General features: G+C 40.5%; 1 protein-coding gene across 2 annotated transcripts in view; it reads right to left on the reverse strand.

Annotated features, from left to right (window-relative positions):
* NSF (N-ethylmaleimide sensitive factor, vesicle fusing ATPase) overlaps positions 1–11,786 on the reverse strand; it is a 147,812-nt gene extending 136,026 nt beyond the window's left edge. For both annotated transcript variants that reach the window (XM_045985642.1, XM_045985641.1), the window contains exon 1: positions 11,696–11,786. In XM_045985642.1, the coding sequence (XP_045841598.1) occupies positions 11,696–11,707 (12 nt within the window). In that variant the 5' untranslated portion in view covers positions 11,708–11,786. The remainder of the gene's footprint in view (positions 1–11,695) is intronic.
* Between the last annotated feature and the right edge of the window lie 7,559 nt (positions 11,787–19,345).

The raw sequence follows: 19,345 nt of genomic DNA on the forward strand, positions 1-19,345 counted from the left end.
AACGTGATAAATACAGTTAAGTTTATTTTGTGCTTGATAAGTAGTAAATTGATTAGAAGGTTTTATATATAAAAAACAATAATCAGACTCAATATCAGCACATGGAGAAAAATGACTAGCATGAAATCCAGCAGCTGTTTAAAGTTAGATCTATGCCCTATTATTAATGATCTGAAGAACAGAATAAGTCAGAACAGTAGCCAATAGCTCGGCAGAGAATGTAACAGTAAAACTCAAACTACACTGTCTAAAATGATGATTTATTAAGGTATTTAGAAATAAATGTTCATCCATTCACTCAACAATCATTCACCGAGTAATACCTCATGGAAGAGGCTCTGTTCCATACATGAGAACCACGTCCTCTATCATCTCACAAAATGTTGTCAATATTATTCTGTAGGAGAAAAGTAACTAGGATAACTAAATGTTTTTAATTCGCCCACACTGATGTTTTTTGGAAGACCCAGAATTAGTGATAATTGCTTGTGAATCAAGTAAGAAAATGTTCATATGCACATAACATTAAAAACATTTTATAATATTTAGATATTCCACCAGCAAACCCCTAAAATATTCTTTTATTATTTAGGGATTTTAAAAATAAGTGAATGTTGGATTTCAAAAATGACAATTTATTTCTTACTTTAATAATTTTCCCATTTTCTCCATTAGTAAAGATCTATATGGCTAGTGCAAAACACGTGAGAACTTTAGCACTTCATTCTGAATTTAGCAAAGGACCAAAATACCCTGCATTACTCACAAACAGCTGATGCTAATTCATTTGGTTTCAAATCCATACAGCACAAAGTCGTGATAAATTATTAGTACATTCTGGCTTAACATCAAAAAAAAAAAAAAGAAAGAAAAGAAAATCAGCTTTGTAAAGTAATGTTTTACCTGCTCTTGTAAAACATACGGAAAAATGTAGGTCAAAATCAATAGCAATAAAGATAATTTTTCTCCTAAAGATTTTTTAAGTAATCTCTACACCTAACACGGGGCTTGAACTCATGACCCTGAGACTGAGTTGGATGCTCTACTGACCAAGCCAGCCAGGCACCCCAATAAAGATTAATTTAAATTTAAAGATATTTTTTAACAGAGGAAAGATTATTTTCATATGGAAAAGGGTCAAGAAATGCCAAATAAAGAAAAATAAGGAGGGGCTAAGAATAATTTTAAAACTATCATACAATATATGTAACATCAAATAATATAATTATTATAAAATATATAACATGATATACATTTAATATAATATTAAAGCTATTTTAATTAAAACAGTGGCATTGGTGCACATACAGGCAAACAGAATATAAACCACAAATGAGTCCAGACTTAGGGTGGTTATAAAACAGAGATAGCATTAAAAATCAGTGGAAAAGGAGCACCTGGGTGGTTCAGTGGTTAAAGCCTCTGCCTTCAGCTCAGGTCATGATCCCAGGGTTCTGGGATCGAGCCCCGCATAAGCTCTCTGCTCAACAGGGAACCTGCTTCCCCCTCTCTCTCTGCCTGCCTCTCTGCCTACTTGTGATCTCTGTCAAATAAACAAAATCTTTTAAAAAAAAATCAGTGGAAAAAAAGGATGGACTCAATAAACGATATTGGGACAACTGGCTATACATAAGGAAAAGATAAAATTAGCTTCCCAATTCACAACCAAACACAAAAATAAATTCCAGATGAATTAAACACCAAATTGTAAAAACCAAAAATTTAAACCTTTAAGATGAAAATCTTTTTAACTTGAAGGTAGGTAAAGATTTCTTTTGGGGTGGGAGGGGGGCAACTGGATAGCTCAGTCATTAAGAATCTGAGGTCCTAAAAAAAAAAAAAAAGAATCTGAGGTCCTGGGATAGAGCCCCGCATCCAGCCCTGCATCCAGCCCCACACTGGGCTCCCTGCTTTGCGGAGGGGAAGCCTGCTTCTCCCTCTCCCATGCCCCTGCCTGTGTTCCCTCTCTCGCTGTGTGTCTCTGTCAAATAAATAAATAAAAATAAAATCTTAAAAAAAAAAAAAGATTTCTTTGGGGCACATGGGTGGCTCAGTTGGTTGGGCAGCTGACTCTTGTTTTCAGCTCAGGTCATGATCTCAGGGTCCTGGGATCAAGCACTGCATCGGGCTCCACACTCAATGGGAAATCTGTTTCAGGATTCTTTCTCTCCCTCTCCCTCTCCCTCTGTCCCTCTCATGCTCTCTCTCTCTCTCTCCCTCTCTCTCTAAAATAAATAAATAAATCTTTTAAAAAAAAAGATTTCTGCTAAAGCTCGCAAACACAATAATCATAAAGGCAAAAAAAATGTATAATTATAAGCTATAATGAAATTTAAGTCTAAAACTCTATAAACATGAAAAGATCACCACTGTCTGGGAGAAGCTATTTACGACTACGTAAGAATTAGATTCCAAAGCATATCTTACCCCTCCCAAAAGGAAAACTCTAAAAATCAATTTTTTAAAAAATACTAACAGCCAAAAGGTAAAAATAGATAAAGGTTATATAAAGGGGATTCAAAGAAGAGAATATCCCAAAGACCAATAAGAAAATAGCTCAATCTCACTAATAATTAGGGAAAAAACACAAATTTATTTTTTTAATGATTTTATTTATTTTTTTATTAGAGAGAGGGGGAAAAAGCACAAGGGGGAGGAGGGGGAGAGGGAGAATCAGGCTTCCCGCTGAGCCAGGAGCCCGATCCACGGCTTAATCCCAGGACCCTGAGATCATGACCTCAGTGGAAGGCAGACACTTAACTGCCTGAGCCACCCAGTGTCCCCACAAAAATGCAAATTTAAACAGTAAGATTGTTTATACCTATCATATTATAAAAACTAAAATATCTGCAACATTAAATGCTCAAAAGGACATGAGTAACACACACTCAAATACTGCTGGCAAGAGTGCAAACTGGTGTAACTATGTAAAGACAAAGGTAACTCATCACCCAGCAATTCTGTGTAGCGATTCCACACAGGATACATGCTACGTTTCTAGACATACATCCTTAAGAAACTCTTACATGTGTATGTGTATGTAAGGAGACATATAGACAAATGTGTACACCATAAAAAGTAAAATTGGAAGCCACTTAAATTATCCTCAGATAAGAGAACAGATAATTGTGGTATAGGCACAAAATAGGATACCATACAGTAGTTAAACAGAATTAACTGGCTCTCTATCAATATGACTAAATTTCAAATGTCATTTTAAATTTTAAAAATGCAGTTTGCGGGATGCCTGGGTGGCTCAGTGGGTTAAGCCGCTGCTTTCAGCTCAGGTCATGATCTCAGAGTCCTGGGATCAAGTCCCACATGGGGCTCCTTGCTCGGCAGGGAGCCTTTTTCTCTCTCCCCCTCTGCCTCCCACTCTGCCTGGTTGTGCTCGTGCTCACTCGCACTCTCTCTCTCTCTCACTCTGATAAATAAATAAATAAATAAATAAATAAATAAATAAATAAATAAAATCTTTTTTTAAAAAATGCAGTTTGCAGATGGAAATATACAATATGACATCACTATATGTATTTTTATGTTTGGGGTTTTTTTTTTAAGATTTTATTTATTTGATAGGGAGAGAGAGATCACACGTAGGCAGGGGTGTGGGGAAGAGAAGCAGGCTCCCCGCTGAGCAGAGAGCCCGATGAGGGGCTCAATGCCAGGACCCTGGGATCACGACCTGAGCCAAAGGCAGAGGCTTAACCCACTGAGCCACCCAGGCACCCCTATATATTTTTTTTAAAACACACAAAACAATATATTACTTATGGGCACAAACATATGTAAATGTGAACAGAAAGGATCTATACCAACTTTAGAATAGTGGTTATTTCTGGGAAAGGTTAGTGAAATCAAAAGGAGATACAAAAGAGATTGAATTGGATCTGTAATGTTTTATTTCTAAAAATTAAAGTTCTGAAACAAATATCACAATATGTTAACATTTAAATCTGGGTGGTGAACATATGGATACATGTTATGCTATTTGCTGTACTTTTCAGCATGCTCTAAATCTTTAAATATTTCTTTCTTTCTTTTTTTTTTTTTAAAGTAATTTCTATATCCAACGTGGGGCTTGAACTCACAACCCTAAGATCAAAAGTTGCATGCTCTTCTGAGTGAGCCAGCCAGGTGTCCCATGTTTGAAACCTCTTGAAGTGTATATAATTTATACTTGCTTAAATGCACAGAGCTTCTAGAAATACAGTCAAGCAAGGAATAGTTTCCATCATAAAATGTAAGTTGGAAATTATGAGATTAAATCACTAAGAAACTGGGGCACCTGGGTGGCTCAGTGGGTTAAGCCTCTGCCTTCGGGTCAGGTCATGATCTCAGATTCCTGGGATCGAGCTCCACATCGGGTTCTCTGCTCAGGGGAATGCCTGCTTCCCCCTTTCTCTCTGCCTGCCTCTCTGCCTGCTGTGATCTCTGTCTGTCAAATAAATAAACAGAATCTTATTTTTTTTTAAAAAGATTTTATTTTTACTTATTTGACAGGCAGAGATCACAAGTACTCAGAGAGGCAGGCAGAGACAGAGAGAGTGGGGGAAGCAGGCTCACCACTGAGCAGAGAGCCCGATGTGGGGCTCGATCCCAGGACCCTGGGAACATGACCTGAGCCGAAGGCAGAAGCTTTAACCCACTGAGCCACCCAGGTGCCCCAAATAAACAGAATCTTTAAAAAAAAAAATCACTAAGAAACTGAAAACAACCCACTGTAGGCCTCAGAGCCCATTCAGGGGTATTAATATTGAATTGTGAGAAAGGACCTCATTAGGAGATTCTTACCAAAGATGCCACACCCAGAGTATGGACCCTTAAGAACTGCACTGGAGCAAGTGTCTAGTATATTGCTAATGCAGGTGTCTCCAAGGGTTCATGGTTCTGCCAATTCTAGAATTTTCAAGAATAAAATAGTATACTTTCCTTTTTTTTTCAAGATTTTATTTATTCGTCAGAGAGAATGCACAAGCAGGAGGAGCAGAAGGCAGAAGGAGAAGCAGGCTCCCTGCTGAGCAAGGAGCCCGATATGGAACTTGATCCCAGGACCCTGGGATCATGACCTGAGCCAGAGGCAGACACTTAACCGACTGATCCACTCAGGCATCCCCAACAGTATACTTTCAGCTTATACCTTTGCACCTTGTTTTAAATACTTGAAAAACGGAATACATCCATTTTAAGCATAAATTCCTTTTGTTTCAAAAAGAAGCTATTTAGTAGTGTTATAAAGAGTTCAATTTTAGTTCCTAAAACACACTGCATTTCAAGATACTTTTTAAAATCTCCACTAAAGTAACACGCACAAACATGGCGGAATGTTGATATGCTTTGGATAGCAGAACTCTGACCTCAGGAAATGAGACTACAAAACATTCTGAATTGTTTGTTTGGACTCGTGGTATTGCACATAAGCCATCCCATTCAGAACTTGTATTCCAAAACTACCTGAAGGTCAATTATTTGGTAAAGATGCCATTCACCCACAAAATATTACAAAAGGCTCGGCTTATTGGGGTACGTGGATGGCTCAGTCATTTGAGCATCAGACTTGGTTTTGGCTCAGGTCATGATCTCCAGGTCATGGCTAGAGCCCCACGTCAGGCTCCGCACTCAGCAGGTGTGTGCTTCAGATTCTCTCCCCCTCTGTCCCTCCCCCCTCACGCTCTCTCTAAAATAAATAAAATCTTCAAAAACACATACATACATAAATGGCTAGGTTTCTACATTAGGTTACAAAAGTTTCATCAATATACTAACTGATACGAAATTTACTAGCCTGCCCTTCTCAAATTGTGAGATTAGGTAAATTTTACCTCTAATATCTTTTTTTTTAATTTTTTAAGAGATTTTATTTATTTGAGAGAGAGAGAGAGAATGAACAGTGGGGAGAGGCGGGGGGGGGGGGGCGGAGAGAGAGAGAGAGAGAAGCAGACTTCCCGCTGAGCAGGAAGCCCAATGCAGGCTTCGATCCCAGGACTCTAGGATCACCTGACATCTTTCTACACCGCATTCTACTCCTAAGAGTTCTCTCCCTTAGATTTCTATTTAACATCATCTTACTCCTATTCCTTCACAAGAGATCACCTCAAGGGGGTATAAGAATTTATGAAGAAAGTGATCCATTGGCTTTATTGGCATTACCGTATGTGTATTTGCAGAAAGGCACTGCTGAATCTCCAGCAAGTCAGATCTCTGGGCAATTTTGTTTTTTGTTTTTGGTTTTTTTTTTTATTTGACAGAGAGAAATCACAAATAGGCAAAGAGGCGGGGCAGAGAGAGAGGGGGAAGCAGGCTCCCCGCTGAGGAGAGAGCCTGATGTGGGACTCGATCCCGGGACCCCGAGACCATGACCCGAGCCGAAGCCAGAGGCTTAACCCACTGAGCCACCCAGGCACCCCATCTCTGGGCAATTTTAAAAGATACAGTACAAAAAAGTTCAGGCAATGTGGAAAGCCTCTCTTCTTTTCTTTTCAGTAACCAGGTGGTGGTGGTGGTGGTGGTAGAAGGGGCCAAGAAGCAACACCAAACAGGGAAGCTTTACTAAGGAGCCTCTCCATACTTAGAATCAGCTCTCCTAAACATTTAAGGCTGTATTTCAGATTCTTCCTTTCCTCTACTTCTGATTCTATGACTTCAGAGAAGCTGTAGCGTAAGAGTTCTGATAGTGTGGAGGCCTGGGGCAAAGGCAGCCATCTGTATGGGGAGTTCATATATAACTAAGAGTCTGTATTTATATAAATAATAAGAATTAGAACTAGAGAATCTGTTTTATATTACCAGCAAAAATTTAAAACAGCCAAGAGCACTTATTACCTAATCCAATCTTTTTGAAAGGCCAAAGGGAATCAAGTACCTTTAAATCAATTCATCATTTATTATAAAATGTATCCAACTTATAATCCCATATTTTTTCTCATATAGTATATACACTAAAGAAGATAATGACAAAAATTATTTTCTTTCATGTTCTTTGCTTTTTCAGATTAAAAGCTTCAAGAAATTTTAAGGATTAATCAAGTTCTAATGACCTAGATGTTATTTACTGAATAATATCACACATTTTATTCTTCAGCCAACTTCCCAGATGAACCAAACATGATGCTCTTCTCTTTTGCCCAGAAAAAGCAAAGGACAAGATATACAGGTTACTAATGCTACCAGTAATACATGTGATATAATGATACAGTGAAAAAAAAACCCTTCAATTACATACTGAATATAAATACCATTTACAAGGTGTCAGAATGCCAAAATTAAAGTAACCAAAAGCAATAATAATTCAAAATAGTTTTTCTTCCAAAAAAGGAAATTCAGAATTTATTTTAAAAGCATCACAAGGCTAACTCTATTTGTTAAACAATAAGCAGTTACTAGGAAATTATGGTTATCAGAAGAAATAAGACAATCAAGGATAGGCCAAAGGTGCTCAGATTTTCCAAAAGATATAAGGTAGTTTTTGAAAATTAAACTTTGACATCAACCTCCAAAAGCTCTAAGAAAGGTAAATCTACTCTTTTCTAGACCCTTGCAATTAAGCTGGTAAAGCAGGTAATAAGTAGCAAACTGAGCTGAATTCATATCCTGACCCTGCTTCTTGTTAGTTGTAAACCTGGCAAATTAATGAGCCCCTATCTCTGAGAAAAACAATATTAATAATACCTAGCTTGCAGGATGGTTTTGTCAGGTTTAGATGAGATATGTTTGTATTTAAGTAATGGTACCCAAAGTATATTGATGTGTATCAGTCTAGAGAAAGGTCTCTAGCAGCATGCTCAAGGGCTGTTTCTGACCCATCTTATTCTCCTTTTTAATAATGACATGAATGTAGACACAGAAGTCATTATTTTAAACCTACAGGTGAAAACAAAATTGGCAGAGAGAGCTACTATGTTGCATAACATGAAAGAATCAAGAATCAAAAAGACCTTGAACAAGTAGTAGATGGGCCCTGACCTTAAAAAAAACAAACAAACAACAACAACAAAAAAAACTGAGGACTGTAAAGGGGATAAATGTAAGGTTTTGTACTTAGGTTCAATAAAATAATTGCAAAATACATAGAACAGGGTAGGGGAGCCAATTTTAAAAGAATATGAGAGTTTTAATTGACTGCAAGCTCATTATGACCCAAGAGTGTGATTTACTGCAGAAAAAAAGCAAATATGATTTTACCCTGTATTAATAATGGTAGTGTCTAGCTCAAGAGGAGTTCAGCATGTTCTCCACTAATCACTGCGTTCCACTTGGGGCACATTTTAGAAGAAACACTGGCAAAACAGTGTTTCCAAAGGAAGATAACCTAAATGATGAAGAGTTTGGAATACAGAATATTTCAGGAATTGGGGATGTTTAACTTGCAAAGAGAAAATCTGAGCGAATATGTAACCTGTCTTCAAATATATAGGACTATCATACGGAAAAGGAATTGTGTTTAGTTCTTTGTAACTCTAAACAGCTAAAAATTACATGGAACGCCATATAAAAAAGACATTTCTAACATGACACTAAAATGGGCTAGCTTTGATGGTGATGCACTCTCTACTGCTAGAGTATTCAGAAATTAGATTAGTTTCGTTTTAAACAAAAAGGTATTGAGCACCTACGCCCCAGGCAGTGTGCAAAGCACACAGTGATGACAATGAATGAAAGACTAATATGGTCTCTTCTTTCAAGGAAGATAAACAGTAAAGGCAAATAACCATACCAATAAATTTAAAACGACAAACAGATAAATCTCTAAAGAAAGGAATACAGCTCTTTAAGAGCATCTAACAAAGGATCATGACTTGTGTGGGATCAGAACAGGCTTCCCTTGAGTAGATGAGTGATCCATGAGTAGGAGGTAGATGGTTGGGAACAGAACATCACAAAGAAAGGAAACAGTATGTGGCGCCTGGGTGGCTCAGTGGGTTAAGCCTCTGTCTTTGGCTCAGGTCATGATCTCAGGGTCCTGGGATCGAGCCCCGCATCGAGCCCCGCATCGGGCTCCCAGCTCGGCAGGGAGCCTGCTTCCTCTTCTCTCTCTGCTTGCCTCTTACCTACTTACAATCTCTCTCTCTCTCTCTCTGTCAAAAATAAATAAAATCTTAAAGAAAAAAGAAAGAAAGGAAACAGTACATGCAAAGACCTTGTAGTAAGAGAAACTACTAAAGTTCGAGGAACTGAATGGTTTATATAACCTGAGCATAAGGAGTAAGGCAGTGTGAGTAGAGAGAAGCAGGAGTAGAACCACAAAGGGCCTTAAAGGCCCAGTTTGGACTGATCTCCCAAAAGTAATCTGATGCTATTGAGGTAGGGGTTTAAACAGCAACAGGCATGAGAGGAAACAATCAATGTGGAAAATGCTATAAAGAGACCTCTAGTGAGATTCCCAAAGTAGTCCAAACCACAAATGATGGTAGTTTGGGGAAATGAGGTAGAAATGAGGATGAAGAGAGATGGACAGATTGAAGAATTTTAGGATATTAAAATGACAGAATCCACGTGACCAGTAGTCCAGTGGGTTATTTTGGTATAATTTTTTTTTTTTTAGATTTTATTTATTTATTTGACAGATATCACAAGTAGGCAGAGAAGCAGGCAGAGAGAGAGAGGAAGGGAAGCAGGCTTCCTGCTGAGCACAGAGCCTGATGTGGGGCTTGATCCCAGAATGCTGGGATCATGACCTGAGCCAAGGGCAGAGGCTTTAACCCACTGAGCCACCCAGGCGTCCCTATTTGGGTATAATTTAAAGCAGCAATGCCCACGCCACATTCTTTTGCCCTAATCATACCCTTTTAGAGAAGGGGTGGGGGTGGGTGGAACAGAACTCAGTGATGAATTTTCCTGGGGAGCAGAGGATGTGGTGAGAGAGAAGTATAAAGGATGACCATGAACACCACCACCCCATCTCCCCATCCCCCACTGGTTTCTAGCCTATGCACGGTGATGCCATTCACAGGAAAGTACTAATTAGGTGGGCTAAGATCATGGGTTTAGATGTGAACAGTAGAGTTTGAGGTGCCTTAATTTTAAATTGGCACTCTGACATATTGATCTAGAACTTAAGGACAGATCTGGACTGGGAGTAAAATACTGATAATCATTGGCATATAGATGGTAGTTGAAGCTGTAGGCTTAGAAGAGACTGCCTGAAGAGATAATGGAGAAGAGAGCCTTGAGGAATATCTGCATTGAATAACAGCGTAGAGGAGGGTGAGTCTGCAAAAGAGAGGTATGAGTAAAAACAGGAGCAAGGCTGCACAGAAGCCACGGAAAGAGCGTTTACCATGAAGGAGGCTATGATCAACAATGTCAAACGCTGTGGAGACCTCAAGTCAGACAAAGAATGAAAAATGTCAATTAAGTTTAGAAGCACATTTCATGATAGGGCCAGAAATCAGACCGCAGTGGGCTGAGGGGTGAGTCGGTGGTAAGCAAATATAAAAGACAATAAATGTATACAACTCTATCGAAATACCTGGCTGAAAAATGGGAAAAGAAAGGAGATAGCTGTGAGGGTGGAGGGAGGGTTTGTCTTAAGATGGGAGAAGCTTAAGTATGTTAAGCGGGAACAGGTGAACGCACAGGAGTGGGGTTCCTTGGGTGGGAAAAAAGAGAATCTGAAGCATGGGTAGAGGGAGAAGCCATTGATAAAAGGAGAGCCTATGGAGAATAGAAAGAAAAAGAGGTCAAATTAAATGACCTTTAAGGTTTCTTCTTACTCTACCATCTCATGACTTTCTTTTAGATAGGCCATTTAGATAGGACATTTGCATGCAAGCATAAATCCACGCAAACTTGTTTAAATATTCCAGTATAAATAAATCAGTCAAGCACACCCTTATCCCCTAGTGACGCAGTTAATGTCCCCAGGTTTATGACCAGTGTAATCTCTGGGCAGGATCCATGCCTCAGAGAGCTTTTAGCTCAGGGCACACTGCAGTACTGCACAGAACCAGCCCTATCTCCCCTTGCCAAACCCACTACACCGCGATCTTAAGAGGTAAAGGAGGAAGTAAAATTTAAAGCCATGGAACTACAACATAGACCGCTGCATTCAAAGCGACTGTCATTCATAAAAACAAAACGCGACACCCCAAACGCATCCCCATTCCCAGCTGAAGACATTCCTGCCTGTTCCGACAGTGACAGGTCCCCCAGATGGCTGGGGTTTAACACTAAAAGTCATTTGCACCTCCTCCTCCCTTTCCCAAGACCTTTCACTTTAAAAGAAACAGAAATGGGTTCCTAATGATCCTTCCCACAGGCCTAGCCCCAACGCAGGAGACGGATCCCCCGCAGTCATTCCAGCGGCTGCACCTAATAAGCCTTAGCAAGGGGGTGCGGAGAAACCCCCAGAGCCCGTCCGACGGGGCTGGGACAGCCACAATCCTGCGGCTGGTTTAGGGGACGTGGTAACAAACCCCGAGGGATAGAGAGGGAGAATTAAAGGAGACTCAGGAGACCCAGGGTAGTGAGGGGGTCGCCTCCCCTCGAGCTTCCTTAGGGGGATGGAGTTTCTGCGGAAGGCTAATCCTCCGTCACCGCTCCTACTTCTCACCCTCAAGCCCTTCTCTGGCTTGCCGCCCCTTCCGAACCCCCATCTGCTCGGACTCACGCCTCCTCCCTAGGGCCGTGAGGATCTCGGAGTGCCCGCGAGCCCGGCGCCCCCGCCTCGAGCCGCAGGTTCGGGGCCGGCACTCACCCTGCCCGCCATCTTCGCGGACACGTCCGGCTTGGCGGCTGCAGCTGGGCGCAGAGTAGAGCCCGCCCCCCCGCGCGCGCTCGCCGCCCGCCCTCGCGCAGGCGCGCAGCCGCCGTGAGGTCGCGCGCGCGCCCGGACGCTTCCCTGGCGTCCCCCTCCCCGCAGGGCGCGCGCGGGTCCGCGACCGCCGAGGGGCGGGCGGGGCGACTACGCCATTTTGAGCGGGAGCTGCGGGTGCCGGTGTTCTATGTTTCTGCAGAGCACCTGTCCGCCGGCGACTTTCTTAAGGGTTTCTTTTGCGAGTCTTGTCACAGCCGGCCGTTTGTGCCTGGCTGTGTAGCAAGGCCTCTGATGTTTTAATCCCTTAGCCTTGCTTCTCTTTGCCCTCTGCTGCTTGCCCGGTTACGGCCTCTGAGACTTTCTAACTTTCTGCTTCCAGACCTACTGAAATGGCCTAAAAGCCTAAAATGCCTAAAAGCACCCGGCGCGTGTACTGGCCTGCCCAAAGCTGGTTCTGAATTCAAGTTCTGCGTGGATTCAAGCTTTTCTCTGTGGGCGAGCTTGTTTACCTCGGTCCTAGAAATTATCAATGTTGGTGTTTATATATAACTTTTGTGTAGCCTGGAAAACTCGATTTTCAAATTTAAGAGTGAATCGTAATTGTTGCTGTACCTTTATTTTTTCTATTTTAATCCATTATTGTTTATTTATAAAGATAATGTTTTTAACAATCTTTATGATTCCCCAGTATTGTTTCATTTTAGACAATAGGGCGGAATTTGAATGAAATATGCCCAAAATTCGCTCTTATTTCTTTTACCTCGATATTTCTACTATACCATTGCCTCACTGGAGTCTTCAGAATAGAGGATAATAAAAATTAGAATTAATAATAGTAACAGCAGGGGCGCCTGGGTGGCTCAGTGGGTTAGCCTCTGCCTTCGCCTCAGGTCAAGGTCTCAGGGTCCTGGGATTGAGTCCCGCATTGGGCTCTGCTCAGTTGGGAGCCTGCCCCCCCCCCCCCCCCCCCCGGCCCCACCGCCTCCTGCTGCCTCTCTACCTACTTGTGATCTCTCTCTCTGTCAAATAAATAAAAAAATATTTAAAAAAATAATAATAATAGTAACAGCAGCAGCAGCAGCGTGCTTCAAGAAGATTCTGCTTAGGAGATTCCCTGGTGCTTTTATTGACCCTGCCCCTGATAGCTTATATTTCTGTCCGTATTTACACAAGACGAGAAACAACAGGATTTGTTACCTTTCATTTCTCACAGTTGATTAGGAAAAAATAGTGGTTCCAATATGAGCAAAGGAAAACAGAAGAGGTGAGCATGCTTAGCGGTTTATGGTTGAGAATAAAAATCAATAAGTGACCTGAAGGCCGGCCAGGGACAGAAGAAACAAAACCAGGCCAGTTTTATAAACTCTCAGGCTATGCCTGAAAACCACATTGCTTTATTGGGCAAATCAGATGTTAACCAAACCAGTGGAGTTTATCAGGAAAGAGAACTAGTTGAAGTCTGATCTATTAACTCGCAAAAGCTACAAAAACTCTGAGAACGAACTGGGGAGCCTGGAGGTGCAGGTTCTTGTCCCTTTTCATGCTCTGCCAACTCATTTGCCATATCTCTTCTCTGAGCCCCAGTTTCCTTATTTGCAAAGTAAGAGGTATAATTAGATGAGCTTAATGGTTACCTCTTACATTTTTTGATACTCTGAATCTGTAAATCAAAGAGATTTACCAAACAGATCCAGAAGATGATACTGGTTCTCAGTCCAATGACCTCACATTATTTTCAAGGCCAGAGAATAATGCAAATGTGTTTACACCACTGGTTTGTTACTAGGTAAAATAGATTGCAAGGGAAAATGTCTTTAAGGTCTTCAACGGGGAGGAATACTTACCACGTAGGAAAGATAGGCTTGCTGGAGAGGTTCCAGTATGTCTGTTTAGAGCACTTATTTCCATGATAAGCCAACCTTTGTAGCATCTCACAAATGATATAAGTTCAATAGCATTGTGTATACAGTCCTACAGGTCCATCAACCAAAGAAACTAAAATAGACATGAGCTCTTGCCCTTGAGGTACTTAGTGTCCAGCTGGAGCAGAAGGATTCTGAGAAATAGGTCCAGGCTGTCACAGTGTCTGTGCCTCCCAGCTGTGCCTTGCTCTGATATTCAAGGTTATCTTAGTGGAGCTGATTCTGCATCACCTTTGAGCAATTCTTACAGTGATAGTCAATAGAGAATAAATATTTTGCTGCCCAAATCTATACCCCCTTTTACTGGCCACAGTTCCTCTAGCTCATGCAGCTTGGAAACTGTCAGACAAGGTGCCCTGCCATCCCCCAGCCCAGAAAGGAGCACAGAACCCAAGCTCAATCAGATGCTTCTCTCCTTGACTATCCTGAGGAAGATAGAAAACAGTGAGAGCTGATTTACTGCAATAGTGACACCTTGGAAAGACCATTCATGAATTATCTAGACCCCTGGAGTTTATCTGGTTTCCATCTTCTGCAAAATCTAGCTTTCTCTCTTTGCCTTCATTTGTTTGCCACTTTCTTTTTTTCTTTCCCTTCCTCAAAAGAAATACCTCCCTCAGCTCTTCATTGATCCTGAAATCCTCTTAATATGCTTTTCTTTTACAATGAGAAAGTAGGTAAGACAGTTAATAATTTAGATTTACCCTATTTTATTTAAAGTAATCTCGGTGTCCGACCTGGGGCTCGAACTCACACCTTCAGGATCAGGAGTCACATGCCCTACTGAATGAGCCAGCCAGGTGTCCCTAAATTTATCCTGAAGTATAAATGACCAGGATAATTTTCTAAGGGCTGCAGAGCTTTTTAGGGAGGCAGGAGGTAGACGAGATGAAACTGGAGAGAGTCAGAGAAAAAAGTTAGGTACCTTGAATGAAAGGACAAAAGATGATGACATAATGATGAATTAGATATAGCAGTATCTAGGATTAATAACAGTGAGGAATGGAGGTGGTGGTGGTAAGGGTTTGATCGATATCAGTTCTTGTTGAATATGGCCACCAGTGTGTGACCCAGTGTGATGGTTAATATTATGTATCAATTTGCCTGGTTACAGTGCCCAGATCCCTGATCAAACACTATACTGGATGTTTCCATGAGGATATTTTTGGACAAGATTTACATTTAAATCCATGGATTTTGAGTACAGTAGATGCTCTCTATAATGTGGGTGGGCCTCATCTAATCAGTTGAAGGCCTACATTAAATAAAATGCTGTTCTCTTGGAAGCAACAGGAAATTTTCCAGCAGACTGCCTTCTGACTTCATCTGCAACATCACATCTTCCTGGTTTCCTAGCACTCTGCCATTGGACTTGAATTGCAAATCTTTCCTGAATCTCTAGCTTGCCAGCCTGCCTCATCAAATTTTTGGACTCCCTAAGCTTCCACAATTGCATGAGCCAATTTCTTAAATCTTTTTATTTTATACAGATATTTATACAATACACCCTACTGGTTCTGTTTCTCTATAGAGAACAGACTAGTACACTGACTAATACACTCTATTTCCTGTTAGTAACAATAACGTGATTCCAGGCTTCTACATAGTGAAACTTAATATCAGCTGTTCCTCCCTCATGGGTAACCAGCATTTCTAGGTGGAGGCCTGACTCAAAGACTAAATGACTGCATGGATATAATTGTATGTTCAAATTATGGCCCATTAAACATCACTTAGTAAGAGCTCCATTGGAATGGGCCTTAGTAACTTTCTGGCATTTTGGTTTTAACAGTTGTGTTAAAAATTTAACTGCAGGAAAAATTTCTTCTGTGTTCTGAAGAGTGAAGGCAATAGTAACCTAAGTAGAAATAAGCTGAATCTATGTCATCTAGTTTATTTAACAAAGCAATGAAGCTTTTTGATGCTCGTCACATTGCCCAGAGGAAAACTACCTTTTGTCTGAGGAAACTCTAGGGTTAAATAAATGGTGCTGGGAACAGAGATGTGTTTTAGTCACTTCACGATGTGGGTTTCAAACATCTTCCAGCAAGACTGCATTCAGGTGTTCCAGGGAACAGTGCTATGTAGTGAATTCGCCACTGCATTGTAAACGTCGGAGAACATCCTCCAGTGGCTCTGTGTATGTAAGTGACAAGGACCTGCACCGCCCCTCTTGTAGAAGATGTCATTGTGAAGCAGATAAAAGTGGTCCCCAGAGCCCCTTTTACCGCTTCCTCTTTTTCCCAAGTTCTTTACGCATAAGCAACCTCATATATTATTCTTCCCAGAAGTATATGCAATTTAAGAGAATATTGCTGGGGATGGCAATGCCTAACCTAAACAAACAAATTGCTACTGATGGAATTCCAGAGGTTGTGACCTCTTTCTAGGGAGCTTTATGTGGATAATGATCCTTACTCTTGCCCTTCCAATCGTAACCCGCAAGTCAGCCACCCATGCCCTAAGCCCAGGCTTAAGGGAGCCTCACTGAAAACTTCATTTTATAGCCCCATGGTAACCAGTCTTAGGAAAATGGAGTCGCCATCTGTTTGTTTTCTTTTGGAGAAACCTATTTCCCAACATGATGAATAAGGCTAGGGAAGAGAGCAAAATGGAGAAAGGGTATGGAATTTTTAAAGAAAGGAAGACTGGTGCAATGCGGCATTTCAGCTGCAGTCGGGTTTTTTTTGTTGTTGTTTTTAGGGTTTTTTTTTTTTTGGTGGTGTTTTTGTGTTTTTTGTTTTGATGAATATGTTTTTTCTCTTTGGAATATCAAGGACAAACACCTCTAGTTACAAAAATCAATTCATTCTGGAAAGTCTGAGTGGGCAGGAGAGATGATAGAATCCTCCGTGGAAAGGAATGAATGTTGCCATGGAAACCAGATCATCCTTTAGTGCAAGCCCCAAAGTGCTTGCCAGGCTGCCTAACCCTGGATATTAACATTGTAGAGCCAGAGAGCTGCTTGCCGGTCTTTGGAAAGGGATTATTCAGATATTGGTCTGATGAGCTTTTATGCATCTTGCGAAAAGGAAGTCAGAGTCTCCTGGGAAGTATTGAGTTGCGTGGATTCTTAAGACACTAGAGGCCAGTAAACCACAGCTCACTGGTCATGACAATACTGGCTATCTGTGATGGCTCTCAGGAGGGCTTTTGAGAAAAAGTGAAGGTGTGCATATGGTTTCTCCAGGGTGGTTTCTAGAGCAAGGAACATATGAAGTAGGGCTTTCCAAGAGAAGAAGACATCTCTTGAGCAGAAGTGTGACCAGAATAGAGGGATAAACTGGTGCCTGGCTGGCTCAATCAGTAGGGCATGCAAGTCTTGATCTTGGGGTCATCAGTTCGAGCCCCATGTTGGACATAGAGATTACTTAAGTTATATTAAAAAAAAAAGAATAAAGGGTATGGACATTGGGGAGGGTGTGTGCTATGGTGAGTGCTGTGAAGTGCATAAACCTGGCGATTCACAGACCTGTACCCCTGGGGCTAATAATACATCATACGTTTATAAAAAATAAAAATTTATTTAAAAAAAAGAATAAAGGGATAAGTTTAGTGATACTTGGGGGAGGGGAGTGTGGGTATACTGTGTGACATTGGGACACTCTAAACTTAAATGTTTTCGTGTAAGCATTAGATGAGATAATTATCACGGAGTACCTAACACATTCACTCGCTAATGCAGCAGTTACACAGATACTAACTACTACTACTACCAATAGTACTATAATACTAGTAACACTATTAGCTGATTTTAAAGTCTAACTCAGAGAAGGAAAGCTATCTCCAAATGAGATGTTTCTCAGGGTGAAATGATCCTAGTTTCTTCCGGGAGCAATTTCTACTTGTCATGCTGTACAAATAACATTATATCGACAAGAGATGTTTCCTTTTTTCCTTTAAGATTTATTTATTTATTTGAGAGAGAGAGCATGTATGCGTGCATGGGGGTGAGGAGGGGCAGAAGGAGAGGGAGAGAATCCCCAGCGGACTCCCTGCTGAGGGAGAAGCCCGAGACACAGGATTCCATCTCATGACCCTGAGATCATGACCTAAGCTGAAACCAAGAGTCGGACGCCTAGCCGACAGCCAGCCACTCAGGCGCCCCAAGAGATGTTTTCTATTAAGGAAAAAACTCTACTCAATCAACATCACTATAAGCAATTCATTTATTGAGTCACCACAATTGAGCTTAATAAACCTTCCCTGAACAGTTACCATGATTTCAATTAAAACTTGTTCCTACTTGTGGGTTTTGTATTAAAAAAAAAAAAGTTGAGTTTTGCATTATGAAATTAGTATTTTCTCTCAATCACGTAAAGAAAAAAATCACAACCCCGTCTCCTGAATACGATCATTAGTAAGTTAGACCTATTTTCTTCTAACCCCTACATTCCCATACATTCCCATGCATATTATTATAAAAAATACATGATGGGTGCCTGTTTGGCTCAGTTGGAAGAACATGGGACTCTCGATCTTGGGGTCATGAGTTCGAGCCCCTTGTTGGGCATGGGGATTACTTAAAAAAATAATATCTTAAAAAACATATACATAGGAAACATATGTATGTATAAAATGTATATATAAACATATAAAACATAAATGTGTGTATACATATAAACATCTCTCTGTGTGAATATGTGTATCTATATACGGTTGTAATTTTATTTTAACTTTATTTTATTCATAGGCATCATGAATTTATTCATAGGCATTATGATGCAGATCTTAGGAAAATAATGCATATTCTCAGGTCATTGAGGTGGAGGGATAAAATCCCATTATTATCAGCTCCAACATTCCTTCTGTAGGGTACAAACAGTTGGGGAAAAACAAGTAATCAAAGAGATGAAAATGAAACCAACATGAGATACTTTTTTTTCTTTTGGTTATCAAATTAGCAAACAAAACACATTAAAAAGAGCTTACCAAATGATGAAGTAAGCACTGTTTTTACTTGGCAATGGGAAATGTACAAATGTACATTGCCAAGCGAATGGAAAAATGTACATTTTAGGATGGGAATGTACATTTGAATAGTCAGAAAATGATTTGGGGGCTTAATATGTTATCAAGAGCCTTAAACATCTTCATGTTTTAACCTAGTGATTTCACTTTTGGGGTTTTTCCCAAGAAAAAAGTAGACAGGAATGCTGGGGGGAAAAGTTCACTGCAACATTATTCATATAGAAAAACTTAAAAACAATCTAAATGTTGAACTCCATAAAAATGATTAAATGAATCAGGGTATATCCATATGATGGAATATTACACAGCTTTCAAAAATGTTTAAAAGTTAAGTAATGCAGAAAATGCTCAAATTAAAATGTTAACTGGAAAAAACCCCAAATTTTATGTATTCATAATCTGAACTATGTAGAAAATTGCAAGGAAAAATGACTGAAAAGAAATAATCCAAAATGTAACAGTGATTGCCCCTAGATGATAGAATGATGTGTGATTTTTTTTTCCTCTTCCCCCTCCTTTGCGTCCATTCTGGTGAGGAACATCATTTTCATGTATTTTAAAAAGTGGCTTTGTCGGGGCACCTGGGTGGCTCAGTCCCTTGGGTGGTTGCCTTCAGCTTAGGTCATGATCCTGGGATCCTGGGATAGAGTCCCACGTCTGACTCCCTGCTCAGCGAGGGCCTGCTTCTCCCTTTCCC

This window comes from Meles meles, chromosome 18, assembly GCF_922984935.1.
Source record: "Meles meles chromosome 18, mMelMel3.1 paternal haplotype, whole genome shotgun sequence".
Taxonomy (NCBI): Eukaryota; Metazoa; Chordata; class Mammalia; order Carnivora; family Mustelidae; genus Meles; species Meles meles.